Raw genomic sequence first — 22,634 nt, forward strand, 5'->3', positions numbered from 1 at the left:
CCCAAACCTAGTGGCACGGGATTATTTGTGGATTCCTTCGAGCGTTTGCTCGCAGTTTATTCGCAATTTGTTCGCTATCGCTTAACTATCGAAAAGTGCTCGTGCTTCTAGAACCAGTTCCAGATTTAATGTACTCTTTTTTTTGTTTCTGTTAAGTAAATTTGATTTTATTTCAGTTTAAAGTTTAAAATTACCAAAAAAAAAAAGAAATAATGAAAATTCTTCATCTGCCTCGTCGATCATCTGTATCTGTATCTGTACAAAGGAGCCTAGAATTTCTTAGATCTGTGTTCTTCTACCATCCTCTACATGGAGTTACATGGAGTTCCACATTAATCCTAAAGATGCACAAATTTTATAGCTTGAACAAACAAAAAACAAAAAAAAACACATACAATAATCGCATATCACATATTATGTTTTTTGGGGCGGGTGGGGAGAGGGGGAGAGGGGGGGGTGTTCCAAAGTATTTACACGGTCCAATGTTTGCACGGGTAATATTTAGTGGAGATTCTCTTGGTAAAGATTTTATTCGTAATTTATTCGCCCAACTATCGAGAAATACTCGCGTGTGCCGTACGATATTACGATCCATGACGCTACGATCCGTCTGTGGGCTATATATGTATGTGTGTATATTGATGTGTGCATATGTATGTACAATCCGAAGAGAGGATTACTCTTGTTTTGTTCTCTTTCCTAGATGATAATATCGTATCAGTGGTTCTGGAAGGGGGTGCTTAATCCTACGACGAAAGCTATAATCCAGTGGATGGGTCGGAGTAGGTGTCCTGTTCCTCCGCTCAGACATAGACCTCTCCTGTCTTGGCCTCGGGACTGTGTTTGGCGAGGGTTGAGGGAGCACTCGTGGCCGTTGCCGTTGCCGTGGCGCCGCTCTGGGGCAGGCCGATCGCGCCACCGGATGAAGAGTTGTCCACTGTATCCACTGTGGGGGCTCCTGCCGAACGCACCGAGGAGCGCACTGTGGGGTCCTGCAGGTTGAAGCTCAGACTGAAGCTGTTGTTCCGCGAAATGTTGCCGTTGCCGTTGCCGCTGCCGCTGCCGTTCAGGGGCTTCACGGACAGGAGGGCCGTGGTGGTGATGCCGCCGCCGCCGCCCGCTCCCGGTCCCACGGTCATGCCGTTGCTGGAGCCACTGTTGCTGTAGCCGTCCTGATCCTGGGCCAGGTCCACGATGGACAGGGACGAGGGGGAGCGCTGAATGGAGAGCGAGACGGGGATCGTGGTGATGACGTCATTGGGCTCGTAGCCACTGGCCGTTGTCGTGATGGTCGGCAGCTGGGCGTTCGCCGCGATGGGAAGGATGCTCAGCGTCCCCGTGGGAATGGTGTCCCCGCCGCCGCTGCTGTTGGCCATCGTGAAGGGAAACGACAGCGTGGTGATGTTCGTGGCAGCGGAGAGGGCTACGGAATCGAGAATCGAGAATCGAGGGGAGAGAGATTGTGGTTAGAGTATCTGAATCTGCATCTGCATCTGCATCTGCGGGAGTATCTGTGCCCGGGTACTCACTGCTGACTGCTGGAAAGCCATCCTTCATGTTGATGGCCTGCGCCAGGGCCGCTGTGGCTGGGTGTCCTGGAATCAGAGTGTTATTCGATGAGGAGCTGTCCATCTCTTTGATGGGCGACAGGAGGAGGGTGCCCAGCACCTGGCCGCCGCCATCGTGCCCCAGATGCATGCCCCCTCCCATGCCCATGCCCATGCCCATCCCCATCCCCATGCCCATGCCCATGCCCCCGATTCCCCCCATTGCCCCCATTCCCGTACTGGTGCTCGTGGTGTTGGTTGTGGTGTAGGAGGAGGGGTACATGTGGTGCGCCCCTCCCTGTGCCTGTTGCGGGGGCTGCTGTGGTGCGCTTTGGTGTTGTGATGGCGCCATAATGACGGCACTAGAGGCTACAGTGGATACGGATACACAATACGGTGCATGAGTGGGGTGCTCGGAGATGGGGAGGGGGGGGAAAGACGCATGCCACTCACCTGGATTCGTGCTGCCGTCTTTTGCCACCTCCGGAGTGGGGATCCGCGGCCGTGTCTTGGCCACATTCACATTCAGGCCATTTAGCTTTGAATCTAATGAATAAACGTGAATCATTTGACATTCATTTGTGAAGCATACTTTTGGGGTCATGTATCTGTATCTGTATCTGTATCTGCATCTGCAGATGCATCTGTACCGCGGTAGATACTCACTTTGCTTTATCAACTGCCTTTGGGCGCGTATCGACTTGCGATGCACAAACTTCCCGTAGAGGCTCGACTTCTGCTGCGACTGGGAGCCCCCCATCGACGGGAGCTGCTGCTGCTGGTGCTGCTGCTGCTGCTGCTGTTGGAGCTGCTGCTGCTGGAGGATCGTCAGGGGCAGGCCCGACTCGGGGCTGGAGTAGACCGAGTTGAGGCGATGCCGATTGAACGGCATGCCGCCCGAGGAGTAGGCCGTCGATTGGCTCCGCATCGAGCCCATGCGCGACAGCTGCCGCACGAGCCAGTTGTTCTTCCGGCGCTCCACCATCGGCGTGTCGACACTCTCCTGCAGAGCGCGCACAGGGTGTTGTATTGGGGTATTGCAGTGTGCTGCAGGATATTACAGGGTACTCACGTAGTCCGCATAGACATCGTCGCTGAGCATTCGCTTGCCTGCGCCGCCGCCGCCGGGCATTATGTTCGCGTACATCGCGTCCTCCTTCTTCACCTTGTACTTCTCCGCGGACCCCTTGGGCTCGTCCTTGCGGTAGTGCTCGGAGGCCACCGTGTAGGGCAGGTCCTTGGGGACGACGCACTCCCAGTACTGGTCGCGCAGCAGCTCCGGATGCTCCTCGTGCATCTCATCGACAATCATGTAGGCGGCCTACGAATAAATACGATCGTAAATGGTTCGTTAATGTATCGTAAATGTATCGTAAATGGTTCGTTGATGTATCGTAAATGTATCGTAGATGGTTCGTTAATGTATCGTAAATGTATCGTAAATGTATCATAAATGGTTCGGCCTACGAATAAATACGATCGTAAATGGTTCGTTAATGTATCGTAAATGCATCGTAAATGGTTTGTGTCATGTATCGTAAATGGTTCGTTAATGTATCGTTGATGCATCGTAAATGTATCGATCCCAATCAATTCGCGATCAAAAGTGGAACAGATCAGTCGAGTGGTAGATATATGGAAATCAGGAGTGGTGGTGGTGGTGGTGGTGGTGGTGGTGGGGCACGTGCTTCCCATTTCTGATGGCATTTCAAGTGGAGAAAGAGAGAGAGAGAGAGAGAGAGCGGGAGCGGGAGAGGGAAAGGGAGAGCGAAAGAGAGAGGAGGCGGCACTGAGACCTAATTACATCACAAAAAAAATAAATAAAAGCAAAAACATATTAATGCCAATCCACTGTTTTGTGTGTTGTTTTTATTGTTGTTCCACTTTTGAAACAAAAGAAAAAGTGAAATTGTTGATAAGTTTTTTTTATGGTTTTTTTTGTTAATTTATTTCATAATTCCAGGCCGCACTTCAAAAAACACACACAAAAACCCAAGTGCTCGGCTCTTCGCAGCCCACAACAGCAGATAATTTTATTTGCAAAGATATTACAAATTGTAGCGTTAAAAAGAGACATCGAGAGGGAGAGAGTGAGAAAGGAATGCTCTGCCTTGCGGATCGATTATTGCCTCTGATTGGGGCAGAGTTTGTAGAACGCACAGAAAGCGACTGCCCAGATGTTGGATTTGGATGCACCTCCTCCCTGGCTGTGCTCATCCGAGATGGATACTTGTTGATGTCCGCCCTGCAGGGCTCGGCATAAACAGCCCTGAAGGATCCCCACTGATCCAGCACATTCAAGGACCGTGGAAAATACTGTGGACTCTGTTTATGAAATAGTAATATCCAGGGCTTGGGGCATCCATGAGTTATCTTCAGAAAGACCAAAGTTATTCTCCCAAATAGTCCCAATTTTTGAAATGACTGATCGTCCTTGGTCCTATCTATAAGCTGCCTCGGGCTGCGGGCACCTCGATTCTCGAGGACTTTAGAGTCCCCTGAGCATAGCCCCCATCCAGGATCCGTGCATGGTTTATGCCATAGATCTCTCCGACTCGAAGGAGAGACTAAGACTTTCTAAGGGCTGTATATTGGTAGGACACATAGACAGGGTTTATGGGGTGGCCGAAGGTGGCTCTCTGTGTGGGCAACCATCTGTTCCGAAACAATTTGTTGGGGTAAATAAAAATAAAAATATGAATACAAAAATGTACGAGTGTTACTCATTTGTTTAATCATTTCGTGGTGCTCTGTTTTTCCATTTTTTTCCATTTTTTTCTTCTATTTATGGGCACACGTCAATCGTCAAAGCCTCAAACCGTTAACCGTTAACCGTTAACCGTCAAGAGTCACGTTTTGGTGGGGGTGTGGGGTGCGATAGGTGCGAAATAGGCCACGAAATAGATGGGATGGGAGAATGGTAGAAGTATTTTGCAATAACAATAACCTCCCTCCCCCTCCCTCCCTCTCTCTCTCTCTCTTGGGTGATAAGCGAAGCATTTAAGCGTTTTCTTGGATATGCATTTCTCCCTCCATTCCATGCCATCCCCCTCTTCCTCCACCTGCACCCCCTGCCCCACACTCTTGATTCTCCACTGAAATTTCGGAGTTTAAGCCATAAAAAGACACACACACACACACACACACACACACACACTAGTAGTCGTACTCGTACGAAAAACAAAAACAAAATTCAATGATAAAAGCGCTCTACAAAAGAGGTTTCAATGTTTTCAGTTTTTAAACGAAACAAAAACAAAAACAAAAAACAAAATACAAAATACAAAAAAAAAACCTGTTTTCAATTTGTTGTTGCCGCTGCTGGCGGCTCGGCTCGGCTCGGCTCGGCTGCTGGATTTTTGTAAATAATTGCAAGCAACAAAACAGCGGCCCACAGCAGACCCCCACACAGATACGCGCGCGCACACAGATGCAGGTTCAGATACAGATGCAGATACAGGTGGTGCAGGCGTGGTAGGGGCGGACGGGGGCGGATGAGGGCACACTGCAGACAGCATTTGTGGATACAGAGATACAGATATGCAAAAACAGAGCTTTAAACCGAAGTCAAACGTTCCAGAAAATACCCCAGAGAACCGGGGGCGGAGGGTCGGAGGGGCGGAGGGGCGGAGGGGCGGCGAGGTGGAATACTGGATCTTTGGAACGGAACGAGATACGAGATTAGCGAATATTCATCTAAAAACAAGCGATACACCGCAGAGTAGGGAATTTTTCTTCTTGGAGGAGACTCTCCAGCGACTCTCCAGCGACTCCCAGCATCCTTCGGAGGAGTAATGCGGCCCACCTCAGCCGTTCGTCCATGGATTTCTACAACCAAATACCTTAAACGACGCCCAATGAATGCACCTTTACGGAAAAATGTATCACAAAATAAGAAACTATTTTTTTCGACTTTTGCTGGGTTTTTAAAGTATTCATTTTGAACAATTAACTACCCCAAAAAAAAAAAGGTATAATTGTAGAGCCTCAAGTCTATCAGAAAAAGCCAAATCGATCAGAAAGAGGAGATCATTATTCATTAGTCTGCGGTTGCGGGTTGAGATCGGAGACCAGAGACTGGAGATCGGAGACCGGAGACCGGAGGCTTGGGATCGGGTCGGGTATGGATCGGCTTGGAAACACTTGACATGTTCGGTGCGATGAATCGAATACACCCCTGTTAGTCGATGGTCGATAGTCGATAGTCGATCGTTCATCGAATACCACATTAAATCAAATGGAAATTTATATTTGCTTTGGCCACGATCTTAAGTTGGCACACAAACACATTTCTCGGATATGTACAAGGATTTCCACACATTAATAAAGATTTATACACGACAGAAAGACAGACAGATAGACAGAACCAGAACTAAAGATAGATTTATGCATAGATCGTATGATCGAGAGGAGTCGGAAGAGAATCTCTGGAGCAGCAGTTTCTCGCCCGATTATCGCAGAGATAATCCCCCTTTGCCCCTTTTTTTTGACTCTTTTTTTGCAGCACGCTAACCCAATTAGCAGAGTCTCGAAAAAGGCCAAGATCCGAGCAGTCATGATACTTGGAAACGCTCATAATTACGGATATAATTGTGCTCTCAGACTCGGACGCGGAGTGAATGGTTTGTTGTTAAGTATCTGATGGATACACGGATGTGGATGTGGATGTCGATGTGGATGTGCCTTGTCCCGCCCCAAGGTCTTTGTGTCTTAATTGCAATTAAGGTTTCTGTTTCATTTGAAAATTCTTTCGGTTTAATTTGGAAATCGGTGGCTTAAAATTTAATTTAATTTAAATTTCTCTCAAGTTTATGTTAAATAATTTTAACTGGCAGTTGGACAGGTTTTCAGCCGTTTCATTTGGGGGGTGGGGGGGATTTTGTTGCTCATAATTTAATGAAAATATCACGTATACGCCGCGGGGATTATTTATATATTGAAGATTGCTTATTAGAGATTTTTCATGTCGAGCCATGAAACACCTTGTGCCTCGTCTCTGTGTGCGTGACTCACCTTTATGTGGCGATCGATCAGCCAATTGAGTTCTATATCATCGTCATCCTCGCCAAAGGGGTTGATCAGCACCTCGGCCACCTTCAGCCAGCCCACATAGAAGACGAACTGCAAGGGAGAAGGGGAAGGGAAACACGATTAAATCGAATCAGATACCAGCCCCACAGCCCCACAGCCCCACAGCACCACTCTCCTGCCTTCTCTCGATACCTTTTCGCGCGAAAACAGTATAAATTAAATGGGCTAAACACTTGTCTATCCATCCGTCTATCTGAAGCAACTTTGGGGGAAAAGTATTTCTCAGACGTGACCGCGAATCGTTTACATAAGAAGGCAAGTGGCAGGCGGCAGGCAGGCGGCAGGCAGGCGTCGAGCACTTGAAATCTGTCCAGAGAGAAAAACCCACAGAAACCGCAGAGCAGAAACAGCCTTTGTAGCTGGCCGAATATCATGATATCTACAGATAGATAGACAGATCTATATGTATCTGCAGTGCACACTGCACTCCCCAGCGAGAGGGTATCGTATCGGCATCCTCCGTATCGGTGACAAGGTATCGCCATTACATTTGGCGGTAGCCAGGGCTGGCCCGGCCTGGCCCACAGTTTCAGTTACATTTACGTTAATGAGCCACAAATTAAACAAAAAAAATAACAATAATAAGCGGGGGGAAAAAAACAAACAGAAAGCAGAGAAACAGAGAAGCAGAGAAACCGCAACAAGTTTTTGTTTAATATTTGTACAAAACGTCAACGAGACGTGCAAAATTGTTAAAGATTTATGGCTTAAATAAAGCGGAACGTGCAAATTATAAGCAAATAACTTCTAAATGCTCTTTGAGAATTTTGAATTTGAGAATTGAACGCGACATGCAGCAGGGGCCATCGGTTGGGATGTTGGGGGGAAAACTCACCTGCAGGACGGTGAAAAGCGGGAAGTACAAATCGGGGTCCTCGCGTCCATTGCGATCCAGGACGTTCGGGAGCATTTGTCGCCCCAGAAGGGCGGCAATAAAGTAGGTATACAGCACGAGGGTGACCACCTGTGAAGAGCATCTCGTAAGCGGCAGAAGGAGTCGTTAGAGAGAGAGGGGGGGGCCCCCCCCCTGCGTATCGTACCTGCGTATAGACCAAAGGAACACAGACCGTGTCGTAGCCGATGAGGCCACCCAGACGCCTACGAATATCCGATAGTTCGACCAGAATCGTCTGCACGATGTGGTCGGAGGCGATGAGGCCGTCCTTTCGCGCCCGATTGATGATGTTCGTGGCCCAGACGAGCGGCATCCAGTACTTGGACATGGGGCTCTTGGCGTTCAGGGCCTCGAAGATCTTCATCTCGGACTCGTGCATGAGGCCGGCGTCCACCAGGTGCTGGGTGGTGGGGAAGCGCCGCTTCACACGCAGCGAGATGCGCTGCAGAGTGATGACGTAGGCCAGGACCATGTACCGCATGATATTCCTGCGCATCAGGCGACCCGTTTCGTTCTGAAGGGACCAAGGGATTAATATTGATACACTCTCGCTGTCTGTGGCGCTTACGTTTACTCCGCCGTTGGCATTGGAGATGGCGGCGCTGATGAAGAGGGCCAGCGTGTCGGGCCAGGGCAGCAGGCGGTACTGTTCCCACCAGCGTTTCACCACGAGGTTCACATAGAAGCCGAGCACGAACGACATGGGTATGCTCTCGCCCTGCTGTCCGAAGTACTGCCGGATTTTGTTGAAGATCCTGCCCCACCAAGGAGAGAGAGTAGAGAGATTATCAGTGGCCCAGAGACGCCCGGAGAAGCCCGGAACGGGGACAATACTCACGCCTGTTGGTTGGCGGTCAGGGCGAATCTATAGATAACATTTATGGTGTAGTAGAGGCACAGATACGCGACCAATTCGCGCCAGATCAGTTTGTAGACACTGCCGCGCCATCTGCAAAGAGGGGAAGGTATTGGGTATTACTGGATCGATGGAGTTCGATGGAATATCTTTGAGCTTTGACGATGATTTCCTCATTCAGTATAACCCCCTCCTACCCTGGTATTTGTTCACTATTTTTCATGCTTAATGGATGATGATGATATTATAAGCTTGCATGTCGCTTCCAATGAATTCTAATGGGGTTGGGGCTTGGGGCTGGGGTTGGGGGATGGCCTTTCGATGGTGTTTGTCTGTGAATCGAAACACGCTTTTGAAACTGGTCTAACTCCCCCCCCGCCCCGCCCCAATGAGGGTCTTTCGGGGTCTTTGTTCTGTTCTGTTCTGCTTGTTTTGATCCAAGGTCCCTCTGTGATCTGTTGCTTAAAAGGCCTCAAGGAGAGATTAACTATTAAAACTATTAAAAAAAGAAAAAACATGTTTTAAAACGCACATTCCTAGCATCAGAGAATCGAATCGGAATCACTTTTTGGGCCCCATGGACCGATGGCCCGATGGCCCGATGGCCCTACCGTTTCGACGGTTACGAGTGAGTGCACTTTCGGGGAAACAATTAATGCAAAAAACCTCTCGAATAGCAGATGTTGTGGAAGCGGAACTGTCGCTGTCGCTGTCGCTGTCGCCATGGCGATTGTTTACACAAAACTTCGATGTTAATTTCGTTGGTAAACAGGCAGCCAGCGGCACAAGTGGAAAGATGAGTAATAGGGGAAAAACCCCCGCAGTGCGGAGAAGCAGTACCACCAGAGCCACTGGGTGACCCACTTAAGGCTCCTCAACAGAGTCCTCCCCTCCTCCGGGGAGATGGATGGGATGGGATGGGATGGGTACTCACTTCCATAGGATCTTCCAGAAGCAGCCGAAACTGCTGCCATTTGGCACTTCGCCCGCGTATGAGACGGTCATTGGGGCGGCTCTTGGTTTTCGGCTACACTTCTACTCGTGTAGAGTGTATCTGTATCTTTTGCTGTGTGGCCGTATCCGCGGGAAGGCCGTATCCGAATTGTTTGCTGATTGATTTTGTACGCGAATATTGTTTTTGCTTGGCTTTTTGTTGTATGTTTCGTCGCTGTTTCGTCATTGACAGCAGCGGCCACGACGGCGTCGTCGCATGTCGCTCTCCCGCTCTCTTCGGAGGAGAGTCCCTCGCCAAAGCGATCTCTTCCTCTCTTCAAAGGCGTCCTCTCTCTCGCTCTCTCTCTCTCTGTCTCTCTGTGCGAAACGGAGTCCCTCTCCGGGTTTGTAAGCTTCTCTCCTGCAAAAACAAAACAACAAAAAATTGAAAATAAATGCCATAACAATAGCTGCTGCAGCGGAAGAAGGAGAGAGAGAGAACAAGCGGGAGAGAGAGAGAAAAACCCCAACTGTAAAGCAAAGACACACACACACACACACACACACACACACACGAGTGTATATATCGTATGTTTTCGTTACATGCAAATAACAAAAATACAATTTTAACTAAAACCGAAATTCCCGCACGTTTCGTTTCGTTTCGAAGGGTTTTTGTTGCTTTTCCATTTCTATATTTTTTGTTTTTGTTTTTTTGTGTATTTATTTGACATTTAATTTCGATTGCACTTTCCAATGGGGCGGGGACGGGGGAGGGTGTAGGGGGGTAGGGGTATCATCTGTAATTAGTTTTTATTTTTGATTTAGGTTTTTTTCTATTTTTTATTTGCATTTATAGAGTTTTAAGGCTCTGCGAAACACTTTAGACCTCAGAAATATATATTTAATTGGTTTTTTTAGTTTCACGCACATCACTTTTTTTTGTATTATTTTTTGTATTATTTTTTTATTACAATCTTCATTCACCTTCGAGGCATAATTATTTTTGTTTTCTGCTGCCAGGATTTCCCCAAAAATACGATCAGCGGAGAGGAGGCAAGGGATAGAGGGGGGGGGGATACACGCTCAATGCCAAAAACTGTTTTATCATCTTTTAATTTTTGGCTTTTTTTCTCTTCTTTTTTTCACCCGAAAAACCTTGATTGTTTCTCTCTTTATTTCGTGCCCCGTCAGCGCCTTACAGTCCCCCAGTCCCCCCAGCCCCCCAGTCCCCCAATCCCCGAAGTCGCAGTTTCCGTCTGTTTACTTTTTTTTTTGGGTGGAGGGGGGGGGGGGGGGGGGGAGGGTTTTGATTTATTCCGTTGTGTATTTCGTTTATGTTGCGTTTCTCTCCCTAAAAATTGTGATTAATCGAATCATTTTTGGTCGAAGCTAAATCTTTGATTTTGAGAAACCGAGAAACCGAGAAACCTGTTGCGTGTTGCCCGGAGAGACAGAGACAGACACAGAGACAGAGGCAGAGAGAGGGAGAGAAGTTTTCGAGGTTATTTTTACTCCTTTTCGTTTGCTTTTGGCTAGTCGCCAGCCATACGATTTGTATTTTTTATTTTTTATTTTTTAAAGCTGCAAATATTTGTATTTGCATAAATGCGGAGTGGGGAGGGGGAGGGGGATTGAGAGGGAGTTCTAACTGAAACGGGTTCTCTCCATCGCTGGATCGGCTGTATCGGCGGGGGGTGGATGGGGGGGCGGGGGGTAGGGGCACGGCAGAGTTTTCACTCTAGTGCGGCGTTAATTTCGTTTACAAACATGGCAGGTGATCTTCAGGAATGTACGAGTGATACGAGATTCCACCCAATTCTCCAGCCAATGGATAACCGGTTGCTGTTGTTGTTGTTTTTTGGTTGTTGTTGTCACAAGTCACGATAGCCGTCGCCCCTCCGGCGGCCATCCACCACCCACTTGTCCCTCGATCTAGTGGCTAGATACATAGATACACAAGTAGTGTGTGTGTGTGTGTTTCCCAAGAACTATCCGATGGGTATCTCAAGCGATTGTATTGCTGAATACAGAATAATTATATTGGATGCCGAGTGCACAATTACCATAGAGAGATTTCCATGAAAAATTCTCGCACTTACGAGCTGGGATCCGGCTAATCTGTCTGTCCGTCCGCCTGTCTGTCCGCCTCGTATCTGCCTCCGAAAACAACTGCAATTCTTTCGCAATTTGCCCAAAAATCCACTCCCTTCAGCCAGAGGCTGTAAATAGCCACAGTCACCCATTGACCCGCTCAAAAGATAGCTCAAATAAATGTCCCCTTCTTCCGTAATACATTATCAAACAGGGCAAACAGCGAGCTGACAGATACAGAGGCTACACCGTGTACATGCCGAGATAAAAAGATACTCAGATACATCTCCGGAGCGAAGCCTGCCAGGCAGCCTTCACTGCGGCGCAAAGCCACGGGCAAACACAAAGAAAGACAAACAAAGCAAAGCAAAGCCAGTGCCAGTGCCCACGGACATTGATTGGTGACGAAATTCAGACTCGAATAAATTTCACTTTCTTCTGACGTATTTCGGACGGGCCCGAAGTTGCCGAATTGTTTAACAAATGAGTCAGGCGCCGAAGTGGGCCTAAACGGTGGCCCTGGCCCCCCAGATTGATGGGCGGTGGATCCCCCCTCCTGAGACGGCAGTGGGAGTATTTCTTGCCTCATTAGCACACAATAAAAGAGGGGCAGCCCGACTTCTGTTAGCATCGTTAGCATTTTCCATAAACTCATTTGAGGTGCTTCCAATCGAAAGCCCCTCGAAACGAGCGGATTTATACGGGAAAATGGGCACCTCTTGATGTAAATTGGGTATAAAATTAGCGTGTTCGTTAGGTAATTATAGATTTAACACAATAAAGCGATGAATAGATGGATATCCCCTGTGGAGAGTCGCCCCAACTGATGCATCTCTCCTGAGAATGATCCATATGCCTTGTGGGGAGGACATCTCTCCGGGAATCCATGCCCCTTGGGCCAAAGGCCCCCTCCCACTCCTGTATCTAATATATCTAATAGGATATCTGATGAGTTTTCTCGGACATTAATTAGTGGATTATAATATTTCCATGCCCGTAACGATTTTAAATCAATTTAGTCGTGGATTTTCCCATGTTTCCCCATTCATTTATCATTCCATGCCGTTGGGGCTCACACAAGTGCATCAATTACTTCATTAACAACAATCTTCCACAGCTATTTATGGCTAATCCCACTCTACTATATGTATCTTGTATCTATATACTTGTATCTACTCGTAATTGCCGCATCATTTAGCCTTTTATTCAATTGAAAAATTGCATTCGAATTTGGCTTGAAGCCAAATGCTGCCGCCGACACCCAAAAACAAAAAAATACAACAAAAATATACGAAAAAAAAAAAACATAAGCTCTGAATAGACGGCGGCTTTACGTGGAGCCGCCCGTCTAGGCCACGCGCTGGCGTGTGCTTACGACTACAGAGCAAGATACAGATACAGATACAGCTAAAGATACCGTGTCTTTGGGCTTCCCTGGGAAATATTTGATGTTCTTGCACTTGCACTTTAGTTTGATTTTTGTTCTTGCATTTTGGAGGCATTTCATCCGACGATTACACGGAAAACAGCAGTGCAACAGCAGCCAGTGGCAACAGCCGTGGAAAATGCGTCTGTTTTTTCGTATATGTATATATTATAGTGTTTCTGTTTGTTTTTCTCTCTCTCTCTCTCTCTCTCTATTGTGTTGGAGTGCTGCGAGCCAAAGACAGACCTCGGAGGGGGTGAGCGGGGGGGTCTCCCAACGCAAGGGGTTCCGCACGATCAACTGGCGATTGGCTTTGGGGGCTTTGGGGCGCCTGTGGGCCCCAGCTCAGAAACTGAACAAAACGTACCACCGAACCGCACCGCACCGAACCGCACAGCGACACGATGTCCGACGTCTGTCCGACGGGTTTAACGCTGGACTTGGACTCCCGCTGAAGCTCCCGATGTCCGATGTCCGACGATGCCGATTCCGATGTCCGACCAAACGGCTCGCCAAATGCTACGAAACTGTGCTCCACCGTTGGCCACAAGCGGCTCTTAACTGAACTTTTTTTGTGTTTTTCCTACAGCTTGGCAACAGGTAGTGGCAGCAGAGGCAGCAGAGGCAGAGACATGCGGCAGAGACAGCGGCAGACAGTCGGCTTCCATTGAAATTTTCGAGTGTATATGTGGGTCTAGAGGCAGGGGCGGGTGTCCGCTTTTAGAGGGGGGTTTCTCGTGTTAAACCAAAAACCCCTTTTGGGGCCACTCAGCCACTGCCTCTTCAAAGGGAGATACAGTGCACTCTCTCCTCGCACTCGCTCTCTCTCTCTCTCTCTCTCTCTCTTCCAAACTCTGTGCCGCTCTGAGAGTCGGCTTTTGGATGTGGCTTTGATCAGCTGTTTCGGCTTTAGATCAGCGAAGAGAGTGAGAGAGCGATGGAGCCAGGGAGCGTAATACTCATTTAGAAGAGAAAAGCGAATAATTCCACCATGGAAGAGAGAGGGACAACGAAAGGGAGTTTGGTTGGTCCAGTGGTGAGCCAGAATTTCCTTTGTTCCTTTCATGTCCTAGTTTTTCAGGGTAGATTTAATCAATTTAATTGAATTTTTCACCATCTGGTAGCAAAGGGGAACGTTTTCCAAAAAAGCAAAGCATACTTTTGGGCTGGTGCCATTTTGCTGCGGCAAAGGCGCAGAAAAATTCAAAGCCTACTTTTGGGCCCTCACAATAATTCCATTCGCATTGCATTCGCCAAAAAGTGCAGCATACTTTTGGGCATGCCAAGTTTTCTGACAAGAAAACGTTTTCGTTACTAACAAAATACTTTAATAAATTAACTATTAAACAAAAACTAAAGACTAAAAACAAAAAAAAAAACAAATTAGCTAAGCTTAACCCTTGCCAAACCGGTATTAACCCTTGGTTCCCTTGGTCATCTTCTTTCCGCTCTTTGCGGATTTCTCTGGATCTCGGGTACGCGCCGGCGACGTCTTGTAGCGCAGCCCGTGCTCCATGTAGGTGAAGGGGGGGTTCGGTTGCGTGAGGCAAAAGTACAGGCCCCTGGCAGTCGAAGGGTAAATGAGACCAATGTTGAGGGTGTTCTGGAACTGGCAGTCGCCCTGCCGGAATTTGGCCCAGCTTTCGCATTTGGTGGCGGGGATCATGACGCCCTCGATGAGTGCCTGCCAGAGAAAGAGAGCGGAGAAGAGTTGGACATCGAGAGCGAGAGCGAGAGACAGAGACAGAACATACCTCCATGAAGAGAACGAACGGATACATGTGGCTGCAGATCTTGGAGTCGCAGCCGGGCTGCAGTTTCCTGCGCGGGAAGTACCCAATGCCATTCGGATAGATGTCGATGTGCCCCACGGGCACACGCACCCCAAAGACATCGCCCTCCCCGTGCAGCACCACCACGCGCTCCGCGACGCCCTGCTTGACGAGGATATCGGTGGTGCGGCACATGGTGGCCGGATCGATGGCCACCAGTTGGCCCACCAGCTGCTTGGATCCCCTGGCGAAGAGCTGTGCGCCCAGGGCGGCGATGTTCGCCCCCACCGAATGTCCGGCGAGCGTGATGTCCTGCGGGGCAATGCCCGCCTCCCTGAGGGCCTTCAGCACATTGTAGATGGCATATCCGTGCACGGAGAGATGATGCCGCACCGCGTAGTAGAGCTGTGCCACGTCCCTCGCAAAATCCACGACAATCACATTCAGATCCCGCCGGCTGTTCTGCAGCAGCGACAGGTGCTCCTGGACGCTGAAGTAGCTGTCGGCCGTGTGGAAGGCATTCACGTAGATGAGGGTCTTCCTCTCCGGACTGATGTCGAAGTCTCTCAGCTGCGAAATCGACTTGATGGGCAGCTCCACGCTCCGATTCGTGACGGTCATCACGTGGAGTGCCGCATCGCTGGGATTAATGCCCTGGAACAGAGACATGACGCCCTCGTCCACAGGGGCATCGCCTAAGAGTCGGTAAGAGTCGGTGGGAAAGCAGGCAAGTTAGAGATGGGCTGGGCAAGAGATGGGGAGTTGGCAGGGGCGTCCGGACTTACAGAAGGCTCTCCACCCGCGATTCAGTTGCTCTGTCAACAGCTGAATGTTGTGCTTCTGGATGGTCTCTATACTTGCAGGTGTCTTGGGCTTATTCTCCTGCGCAAGGGCCATCATCGAGGGCAGGAGCACGGCCACGGCCACGAGGAGGGTCTTCAGTGCGTTTGACGTGATCGTTTCCATGGCCACGGCTTCTCTCATGGCTGAAGGTGCTCCGACCAGAGCTTTTATAGATCTACGTTCTTATCGATCGTCTCTCTCTCTCTCTCTTATCTGGCAGTTCGTGCCACAGCCACAGCCACCGCCACGCCACGTCTGAGACGTCTGGGCAGCGTCTGCCGAAAAAAACACCCCTTAAGATAGTGGATATATCTCTTGGAGCTATGTGCCCCAATCTATGATTGATTATGTTTTTTTTCGGCATCGAATCGTGCTCTCAAAAACCGAAAACAAAGATCGTTCGTGCCAGAAGTTTCCTTTATTCGAGATTAAATTTTTCATTCACTTTTTTTTTTATCTTGTTCTTTTTCAGATGCTTTCGAGTGCTTGGAGATGCCAACATATCTAAGGGTGCTCTAGGGTAAGATACATATATAATTTATACTAGATTTTGTTCCAGACACGCGTCCGGCAGCAGCGCCCATCGTTTCGGGCTCTCATTCCGCCCGGAATTGGCTTTTGCTTCGACTTTGTGTCCTTTTTGTTTTTGTTTATGTTTTGTTTGTGGCTATATTGTAATATATTCTCATATGTGGCTGTAAATTTCGACTAGAACCCGAATGTTATTCCGAGTTTTTTTGGTGTGTGTTTCCAAATTTACGCTAATTTTCTGCTAATGAGGTAGCGGCGGTTGTTGTCGGTCGAGACTCTCTCTCTCTCTGCTCCTCCTCCGCCCCTCTCTGGGGGGAGTGGGGGGTGGAGAAGGAGAGTTTCCTGAGAGTTGCCTTAAAAATACGATCCTTAGAAGCTACAGAACAGAAAATGAGGGGAGTAGTGCGAGGGAGGGAGGTGTAGGGGTAGAAATTCCATAAAAAAAAAAAAAAATCTTTCAACTTAAATTTTTAATTATTATTATTTTTGTTGTTTAAATAATAAATACAAATGAGAAATGCATTAGAAAGATAAAAAATAACAAAAAAAGAAAAAAAACACATTTGGTACGGGGAAATACTTGATGGCTTCTTGTGGGAATTTTCACTGGATTTTCCCTGCCCTCCCCCCTCTAGGATTAGTCCCCGCCTAGAACTTGAGTCCTGCCTGGACATCGGCCATGATGGTGGCCGACTTTTGCAGCTGCTCGATTTCGGTGGCCGTCAGGATCTGCTTGACGACGGAGGTGACGCCGTTGGCGTTCAGGATGCAGGGCAGCGACAGGAAAACGTCCTTGTCGATGCCATGTTCGCCCTGGAAAAGGAAACGATTGCTTGAGTGAATGGTGTTCGAGTCCGGCGACCAGGCGACCAGGAGACCAGGCGACGACTTACCAGCACTGAGGTGGAGACCGCTGCCACGCTGCTCGTGTTCCGCAGAATGGCCGAGGCCAGGGAGGCCGTGCTCAGGCCGATGGCCCACGAGGTGTAGCCCTTGAGCTTGATGACCTCGTAGGCCGAGTCCACGACCTGCTTGTGGAGCTCGTTCCACTTCTCTGGGTCTTCGCCGGTGCCCAGAATGGGGTTCAGCTCACGCAGGCGAACGCCGGCGATGTTGACGCCCGACCACACGGGCACCGAGCTGTCTCCGTGCTCCCCAATGATCCAGCCGTGGCAGGAGGTGGGCGCCACGCCCAGGCGCTGCGACATCAGGAAGCGGAAGCGCGACGAGTCCAGGTTGGTGCCGCTGCCGATGACGCGGTTCTTGGGCAGGCCCGACAGCTTCCAGGCCACGTAGGTCATGATGTCCACGGGGTTGGAGACCATCAGCAGAATGGTATCGGGACTGTACTGCAAGGAGACGCAAGGGGGACATTCAGAGAGGAGGCCTGCAGGGGCGGGGTCTCCGCGGGGCACTTACCTCCACCAGCTTGGGGATGATGTTCTTGAGGATGTCGGTGTTGCGCTGCACCAGGGACAGACGGGACTCGCCCTCCTTTTGGCGGACTCCAGCCGTCACGATGCACAGCCGCGAGTTGGCGGACGCCGCGAAGTCGGTGCTGGCCGTGATCTGGGGGTTCTTCAGGAAGTTGGAGCCGTGCTGCAGATCCATCAGCTCGCCCTGCAGCTTGTCCGCGCAGACGTCGATCAGGCAGACCTCCTTGGAGACGCCCTGGGCGAGGATGCTGAAAGCGCTGGCCATGCCCACCTGGCCGATGCCCACCACGGTGACCTTGTGACCCGAGCTGGGCAGAACTTCGGCTACTTGGGCCAAGAGGCTATCCTTGATGGCGGCCATTGCTGTGGGGGAGGGGAAAAGGGAATTCTTTAGAATTTATCCACTAGTTTTTTTTGGGTATATACTCTCTCTCTCTCTCTCTCTCTCTTTCACACAGATTTCACGCACGTACCGCTCCCATAGCGGCATTGTTTAACCTCCACCAAGGTCGTATTAATGAGAAAAACGCGACATCGCCAGAGCCACACGCAACAACTGGCGCGGGAACACATTGCCGAAAAAATTCAACTTTTTCGAGGTTTTTTGGCTCGTTTTTCATAGACCGAAAACTTGTGACCACCGAAGGGGCTTGGGCAGGGGGGAAAGCCAGCAATCAGGGGGGGATCTGGTCTTGTCACTTGATCGCTGGAGACCCACTGGAGGACTGGGGCGTGGTGCTCAATTAGAAGCCCCCGACCCGCGGATCGGAGGCTCAGATTTTCACAAATGAAGCGAAAACTGATACCAAAATGATATCGGAATGATAACGGAATGATTTATCAATGAAATAGATTGCGAAAAACCATTCCCAAATAATCGTTTTATTAGTGATACGAGAAAGATGATGATTTTGCTTCCTCAGAGGCTTATCTTATCGGAGGAATCGAGGCAATTAAAGCACTTGAAGCTAATCCCAATTATCAGTGGAATATCAATGGAATCTGGTGTGAGGAATGCATGGGATTGTACCCTATAGGAAGGTACGGATCGCATGGAGAGGAGTATTTCAGGGAAGAGCTCCGTATAAAGGGGTGTCCCAGGAATTGGCTGCTTGGGAATACAAAAGCAGGTTCTAGGAGGAAGAGTTTCTATGGGAAGCCACCACTGTAGACGGACCATAGGAGGGTTTGCGTCACAGGAATAGTGCGTCATCCCCGTATCTTTGCAACATTTGCCACATATAGATAGATTTTCCCGCACGATAAGATTATTCGCTGGATTGTAAATGCATTTCGAGCACGTTTTTAATGAGAACTATATTGTCGCAGGTGTCGAGTGTTTTTCCCCGCGCAATTTCCCCTCCGAAAGGGCGATAGCGATCCGTGATATACAATGCCAGAAATGAGATCTTTAATAATGATGAATGATTGGAAAGCATCCCGTGTTTATTTTCGATGGAAACTCGTAAATATTTATAGAAAATGGGCGGAGGGTTGGGGGCGGGGGGATGTATTTGTGCTCGAATTTTCCAATAAACATCCACAGACGGAATGTGAGCGAGGGCTTTGGTTTGGGTGTGGAATCACTTGTTGCAAGCAGCAGGAGGACACTCTTACACACGAAATACGGAAAATACACGGAACGAATGACCTTCCTTCAAAGTCAAAGCCCCCCCCCCCCGTCCGAACAGCTGTTTGGCGGCGCACAGCGCATGCTCTCGAATGAAAATGAAAGTGAAAGTGGGAGTAGGGGAGGGGAGCGCAGGGGGGGTGCTGTGGGGGCACTGCCCAATCGAGTCCGGGAAATGCCAAATGTGGAAGGCCAAGGGCGAGGCTTGGATGCGGTGGAGTGCAGGGGTGGGCAGGGGAGGGCAGGGTTTCGAAAGTTGAATGCACTTTCGATGATGAGGCAGGGATCCTCTTTTTTGGCGCTCTTATAGAACGGGATATATAAACTCCATTGGGACACTGCCGCCCCGTTTCCTTCCGCCCTTCGATGGGCCAAGAAGGGGGGGAATTCTTTTTCAGTCACTTTCAAAAATTATCCAAAAAAAAAAAGAAAAGCCAACTGAGATTTCAGACTTGAGATTTCTCCATACTTCTCCCAGTATTTATCTGTAGTGTCTTTAGCTTACTTTTTGCTTTGTTTTGTGCTTTTTGGGTTCACTTTTTCAAATGGAAAATACTTTTCGGACCGCTCTCTGAGGTCGTCGACACTGTTTGTTCCGTTCACTTTGCGGGTTCGTTGCGAACTGTTGGCTCCACAAATGCGGGCTGCGGATGGAATTTGTAGCTTGCCGCCGCCGCCGACTGGATTTTGTAGGCTCTCTCGCAGTCGCAGTCGCAGTCGCAGTCGCGGTGGCTGTGGGCAGCGGCAGCGGCCGGGGCAGGATGAAATGACGAAACCGCCGCAGTGGCATGGTGAAAGTGAGAGCAATGCTCTCTTCGGTTGCTCTCTGGCTCTCCAGAATTTTCGGCTCCACCACATTTGGGCCATGTTCGAAGTCAAGGTGACCTTTTGCCTGTGGGTTGCTCTGCTTCTCTGCTCCTCCTCCTCCTCCTCGGCCGCTGCTGCTGCTGCTATTTATAGGCCTCACGTTTTTTGGGGCTTATTTGATTTGTTGTTTTGTTTTTTTTTTGCTTTTCCTGGAGCTCGTGGCAGCTGCGCTGAGGGTGGAGTGGGAGGAGAGGAGGGGAGGGTAGCCACTTGAGAGGTGGATTGTGGATCAGAGCACAGAATATCATTGTCGTAGGAGTTCATTAATTCATTCCCTCAGCCATAAATTACTGGGATCTCTGGATCTCTGAGCAATTCCGATTCCTACGATCTTTTTTCCGGTGGTTGTTTGTGTCCGTTGCCGTCGCCTCGTGACAACAGCTGGGCTCTCGGGGCTCTCAGCTGTCGGGGCACGTGCCCCGCCAGAGATCCAGTCAATAGGTATGGAATTGTTCTTGGCCAAGAGCCCAGTCAGGCGGCTGCAGAACCGGCACTCAATTAGCCAACAGCTGCTGGCGGCAGACGTGCGATTTATTTATAAAAGTGCGAATTTCCCGCACTTTCAATGCCCTAGAAATACGAGAGGGGATTACCCCAGGCAAAGGGTATTTCCCGGGCTCGAATAAGTCAAAAAAAGGGAAAGAGATGCCCCATAGGTGACGAGGTATCAAAAGGAAGATCCCACGATTAGAGGGTATTTCGTTGAAGAGGAAAAAGATGGATCGTCCAAGGTATGATATCATCTGAAGACCTCGGGTGTGCGAACGTCATCGTCTATGCCTCGTGCTAAGACTCTGAAAACACCCTGTAAATCGTGTCGTCTACCTGCCGAGAGGCAATGCATGCATTTCACCACCATTCGCCACCGGAGAGGGCAAGGGAGAGAGAGAGAGAGAGAGAGTAAGAAGGAGAGTGCGAGAATACCCGCTGCACAAGTTTTTTGCCGGCGTTCGTGACTAGCCGCACACACACACGGACACACGGACACACGGACACGCACGAATGATTCACTCTGCAGTCTACAGTCCGCTCTACCGGTCTCTCTCTCTCCCTCTCTTTCCCTTCTCGATTTCACGATTTTATTCATTTACTACGTCATCAACAGCTGACGAATGAACTACAGCTCACCCCCCCCCGACCAACCACCACCCACCCATTCGATGCCACTGCAATTTTGTTTGATTGTTGCGAAAGTCTCTCCGTCTCCCTCTCCCTCTCTCTGTCTCGGAAAGTGGGTCACCTTCCCATGGCGCAGTGTGTGTGGGGGTCAATGTCAATGCGAATGCACTTCCTCCCCTCCCCCTTCCACCCCAGAGCTACCGCCCAGACCTCCTCCAGACGTGCACAGGTCACACTCAATGAAGCCATGACGTTGTCTTCCACTGCGATGATGAAATGTGGCCCCAAAATGAATCGTAGGCTTGGGTTCTCTGGGTTTATTGAACTCTTGCAGGGCCTGTACCTGCTGGAAACTCTGAAAAGCACTTCCCAAGGCAGAAACCTGTAAGCCGAGGCTGAGATACGAGTATGTGGCAATTGAGAACTTTGTTTAGAAAACAAAGTCAAAAGTACAGAAATTGCTCGAAATTTAAGAAAGAAAAAACGGAAGAAAGGCAGCAAGGAAGCAAGCCGTTGTTGTCCTGTCACCTTGCAGTAGGTCGCCTATTCGAGTAAAACAAGCAGTTGTACAGCAGCACTCGTAGCGAAACAATACAGAATATCAGATAGCACAATAATAATTTATTTCACAAGCGACAAACATTCTCCACAAACGCACAATGAACTCTGACGACTTAAAGGGTATACTGAAGGGCGGCAGCAACGAGGCACCGCAGAAGCCAGCAGACCAGAAGACGGCCAAGTTCGACGAACTAAACGTGCTGGCGACCTTCCATCCGGAAGGCAAAACCTACGGACACATGATCATTGACGAGCCGAAGACCCCGTTCGTGTTCGAGGATGAATTGCCAAAGAAGCTGGACACCGCCGAACTGATGGAGAAACTGCGCTTAACCTCGCAGTCGGCGACGCCCTGCTTTGGCATAGAGCAGGACTCCGATGACTCGTCGGACGATGAGGACTTCCCCGAGTCCGTGGAGGAGAAGGTGCGGCGCATTGAGTTCGAGCGCCGCCGCAAGCTGCACTACAAGGAGTACTTCTCGGTACCGCTGGCCCGTCGCCTGATTGCTGAGGAGTTCGGTGATATGTTCCCCTCAGAGCCGACCTGCAAGTGCGAGCCAAGTTCTGGCGTGGACGAGACCGGCCCGACACGGGCCACGCACGACACCGTGATGGAGGAAGAGCACCAGCTACTGGACCCAGAGCAACCCAGCTCGCACTCCTTGGCCCACGCCGAGTCCAATGACGGCGGGTACAGGATCGACCCAGAGCCGGTCCTTGATCCCAGCCACCCGTGCTACCAGCAGTTGACGGCCCAGACCAACCGCCCGTTAACCGCCGAGACCGACGAGGCTCTCCACATTGCCTCGCTCGGCTATATGCGCAGCGTTCCATCGATGGGCGAGGAGTTTTCGGACGGCAAGCAGGTCCGTGTGCCAAATGCCTCTTACGTGGCTGGTCCCAAAGGCAAACCGACGAAGAGTCCATCAGCAGGCACATTATAAAGAGATGTCAAAGATGGTTGGCCTTTCGCTTGATTTGTTAAAATTATTATGTTACTTGCAGAAATGAATCATCAGATTGTAAAATCAGA

At 49.6% G+C, this 22,634-nt stretch overlaps 4 protein-coding genes across 5 annotated transcripts; 1 reads left to right on the plus strand and 3 right to left on the minus strand.

Annotated features, from left to right (window-relative positions):
* Positions 1-500: 500 nt before the first annotated feature.
* Positions 501-13,382, minus strand: LOC6599527 (bestrophin homolog 15). The gene is made up of 13 exons (XM_026993599.1): positions 13,089-13,382; positions 9,324-9,743; positions 8,372-8,482; positions 8,102-8,288; positions 7,679-8,047; positions 7,474-7,602; positions 6,561-6,668; positions 2,620-2,868; positions 2,214-2,550; positions 2,001-2,093; positions 1,735-1,916; positions 1,530-1,668; positions 501-1,423 (listed from the first exon to the last, which is right to left on the minus strand). The coding sequence occupies exons 2-13, from the start codon at positions 9,392-9,394 to the stop codon at positions 804-806; spliced, it is 2,595 nt and encodes an 864-aa protein (XP_026849400.1). The 5' UTR covers positions 9,395-9,743; positions 13,089-13,382; the 3' UTR covers positions 501-803.
* An 851-nt stretch (positions 13,383-14,233) lies between these two features.
* On the minus strand, positions 14,234-15,598 carry LOC6603946 (phospholipase A1 member A). Its single transcript, XM_026993600.1, has 3 exons — positions 15,400-15,598; positions 14,597-15,309; positions 14,234-14,526 (listed from the first exon to the last, which is right to left on the minus strand). Exons 1-3 carry the CDS (start codon positions 15,596-15,598, stop codon positions 14,257-14,259), a joined length of 1,182 nt encoding a protein of 393 aa, XP_026849401.1. The 3' UTR covers positions 14,234-14,256.
* An 852-nt stretch (positions 15,599-16,450) lies between these two features.
* On the minus strand, positions 16,451-19,680 carry LOC113566722 (L-lactate dehydrogenase). Of its 2 annotated transcripts, none has more exons than XM_026993610.1 (4): positions 19,560-19,680; positions 17,408-17,787; positions 16,882-17,337; positions 16,451-16,801 (listed from the first exon to the last, which is right to left on the minus strand). In XM_026993610.1, the coding sequence occupies exons 2-4, from the start codon at positions 17,783-17,785 to the stop codon at positions 16,637-16,639; spliced, it is 999 nt and encodes a 332-aa protein (XP_026849411.1). In that variant the 5' UTR covers positions 17,786-17,787; positions 19,560-19,680; the 3' UTR covers positions 16,451-16,636. The 2 variants fall into 2 exon arrangements, with proteins under 2 accessions (XP_026849411.1, XP_026849410.1); XM_026993609.1 differs by lacking the exon at positions 19,560-19,680 and adding an exon at positions 17,898-18,142.
* A 1,933-nt stretch (positions 19,681-21,613) lies between these two features.
* On the plus strand, positions 21,614-22,634 carry LOC6599531 (protein phosphatase inhibitor 2). Its single transcript, XM_002024589.2, has one exon. The coding sequence runs from the start codon at positions 21,700-21,702 to the stop codon at positions 22,543-22,545; it is 846 nt and encodes a 281-aa protein (XP_002024625.1). The 5' UTR covers positions 21,614-21,699; the 3' UTR covers positions 22,546-22,634.

Source organism: Drosophila persimilis, unplaced genomic scaffold, assembly GCF_003286085.1.
Source record: "Drosophila persimilis strain 14011-0111.01,24,50 unplaced genomic scaffold, DperRS2 tig00000863-arrow-arrow-pilon, whole genome shotgun sequence".
In the NCBI taxonomy this organism is placed as follows: Eukaryota; Metazoa; Arthropoda; class Insecta; order Diptera; family Drosophilidae; genus Drosophila; species Drosophila persimilis.

Coding starts and splice junctions, on each gene's coding strand:
- LOC6603946 (XM_026993600.1), bottom strand. CDS start 15,598: ATGAGAGAAGCCGTGGCCATGGAAACGATCACGTCAAACGCACTGAAG. Junction 15,310..15,399: donor TCGCGGGTGGAGAGCCTTCT/GTAAGTCCGGAC, acceptor ACCGACTCTTAG/GCGATGCCCCTGTGGACGAG. Junction 14,527..14,596: donor CGTTCGTTCTCTTCATGGAG/GTATGTTCTGTC, acceptor TTTCTCTGGCAG/GCACTCATCGAGGGCGTCAT.
- LOC6599527 (XM_026993599.1), bottom strand. CDS start 9,394: ATGACCGTCTCATACGCGGGCGAAGTGCCAAATGGCAGCAGTTTCGGC. Junction 8,048..8,101: donor ATGCCAACGGCGGAGTAAAC/GTAAGCGCCACA, acceptor TGGTCCCTTCAG/AACGAAACGGGTCGCCTGAT. Junction 2,869..6,560: donor TGATCGATCGCCACATAAAG/GTGAGTCACGCA, acceptor ATTTATTCGTAG/GCCGCCTACATGATTGTCGA.
- LOC6599531 (XM_002024589.2), top strand. CDS start 21,700: ATGAACTCTGACGACTTAAAGGGTATACTGAAGGGCGGCAGCAACGAG.
- LOC113566722 (XM_026993609.1), bottom strand. CDS start 17,997: ATGTGTTCCCGCGCCAGTTGTTGCGTGTGGCTCTGGCGATGTCGCGTT. Junction 17,338..17,407: donor TCATCCCCAAGCTGGTGGAG/GTAAGTGCCCCG, acceptor GTCTCCTTGCAG/TACAGTCCCGATACCATTCT. Junction 16,802..16,881: donor CGGTCTCCACCTCAGTGCTG/GTAAGTCGTCGC, acceptor TTCCTTTTCCAG/GGCGAACATGGCATCGACAA.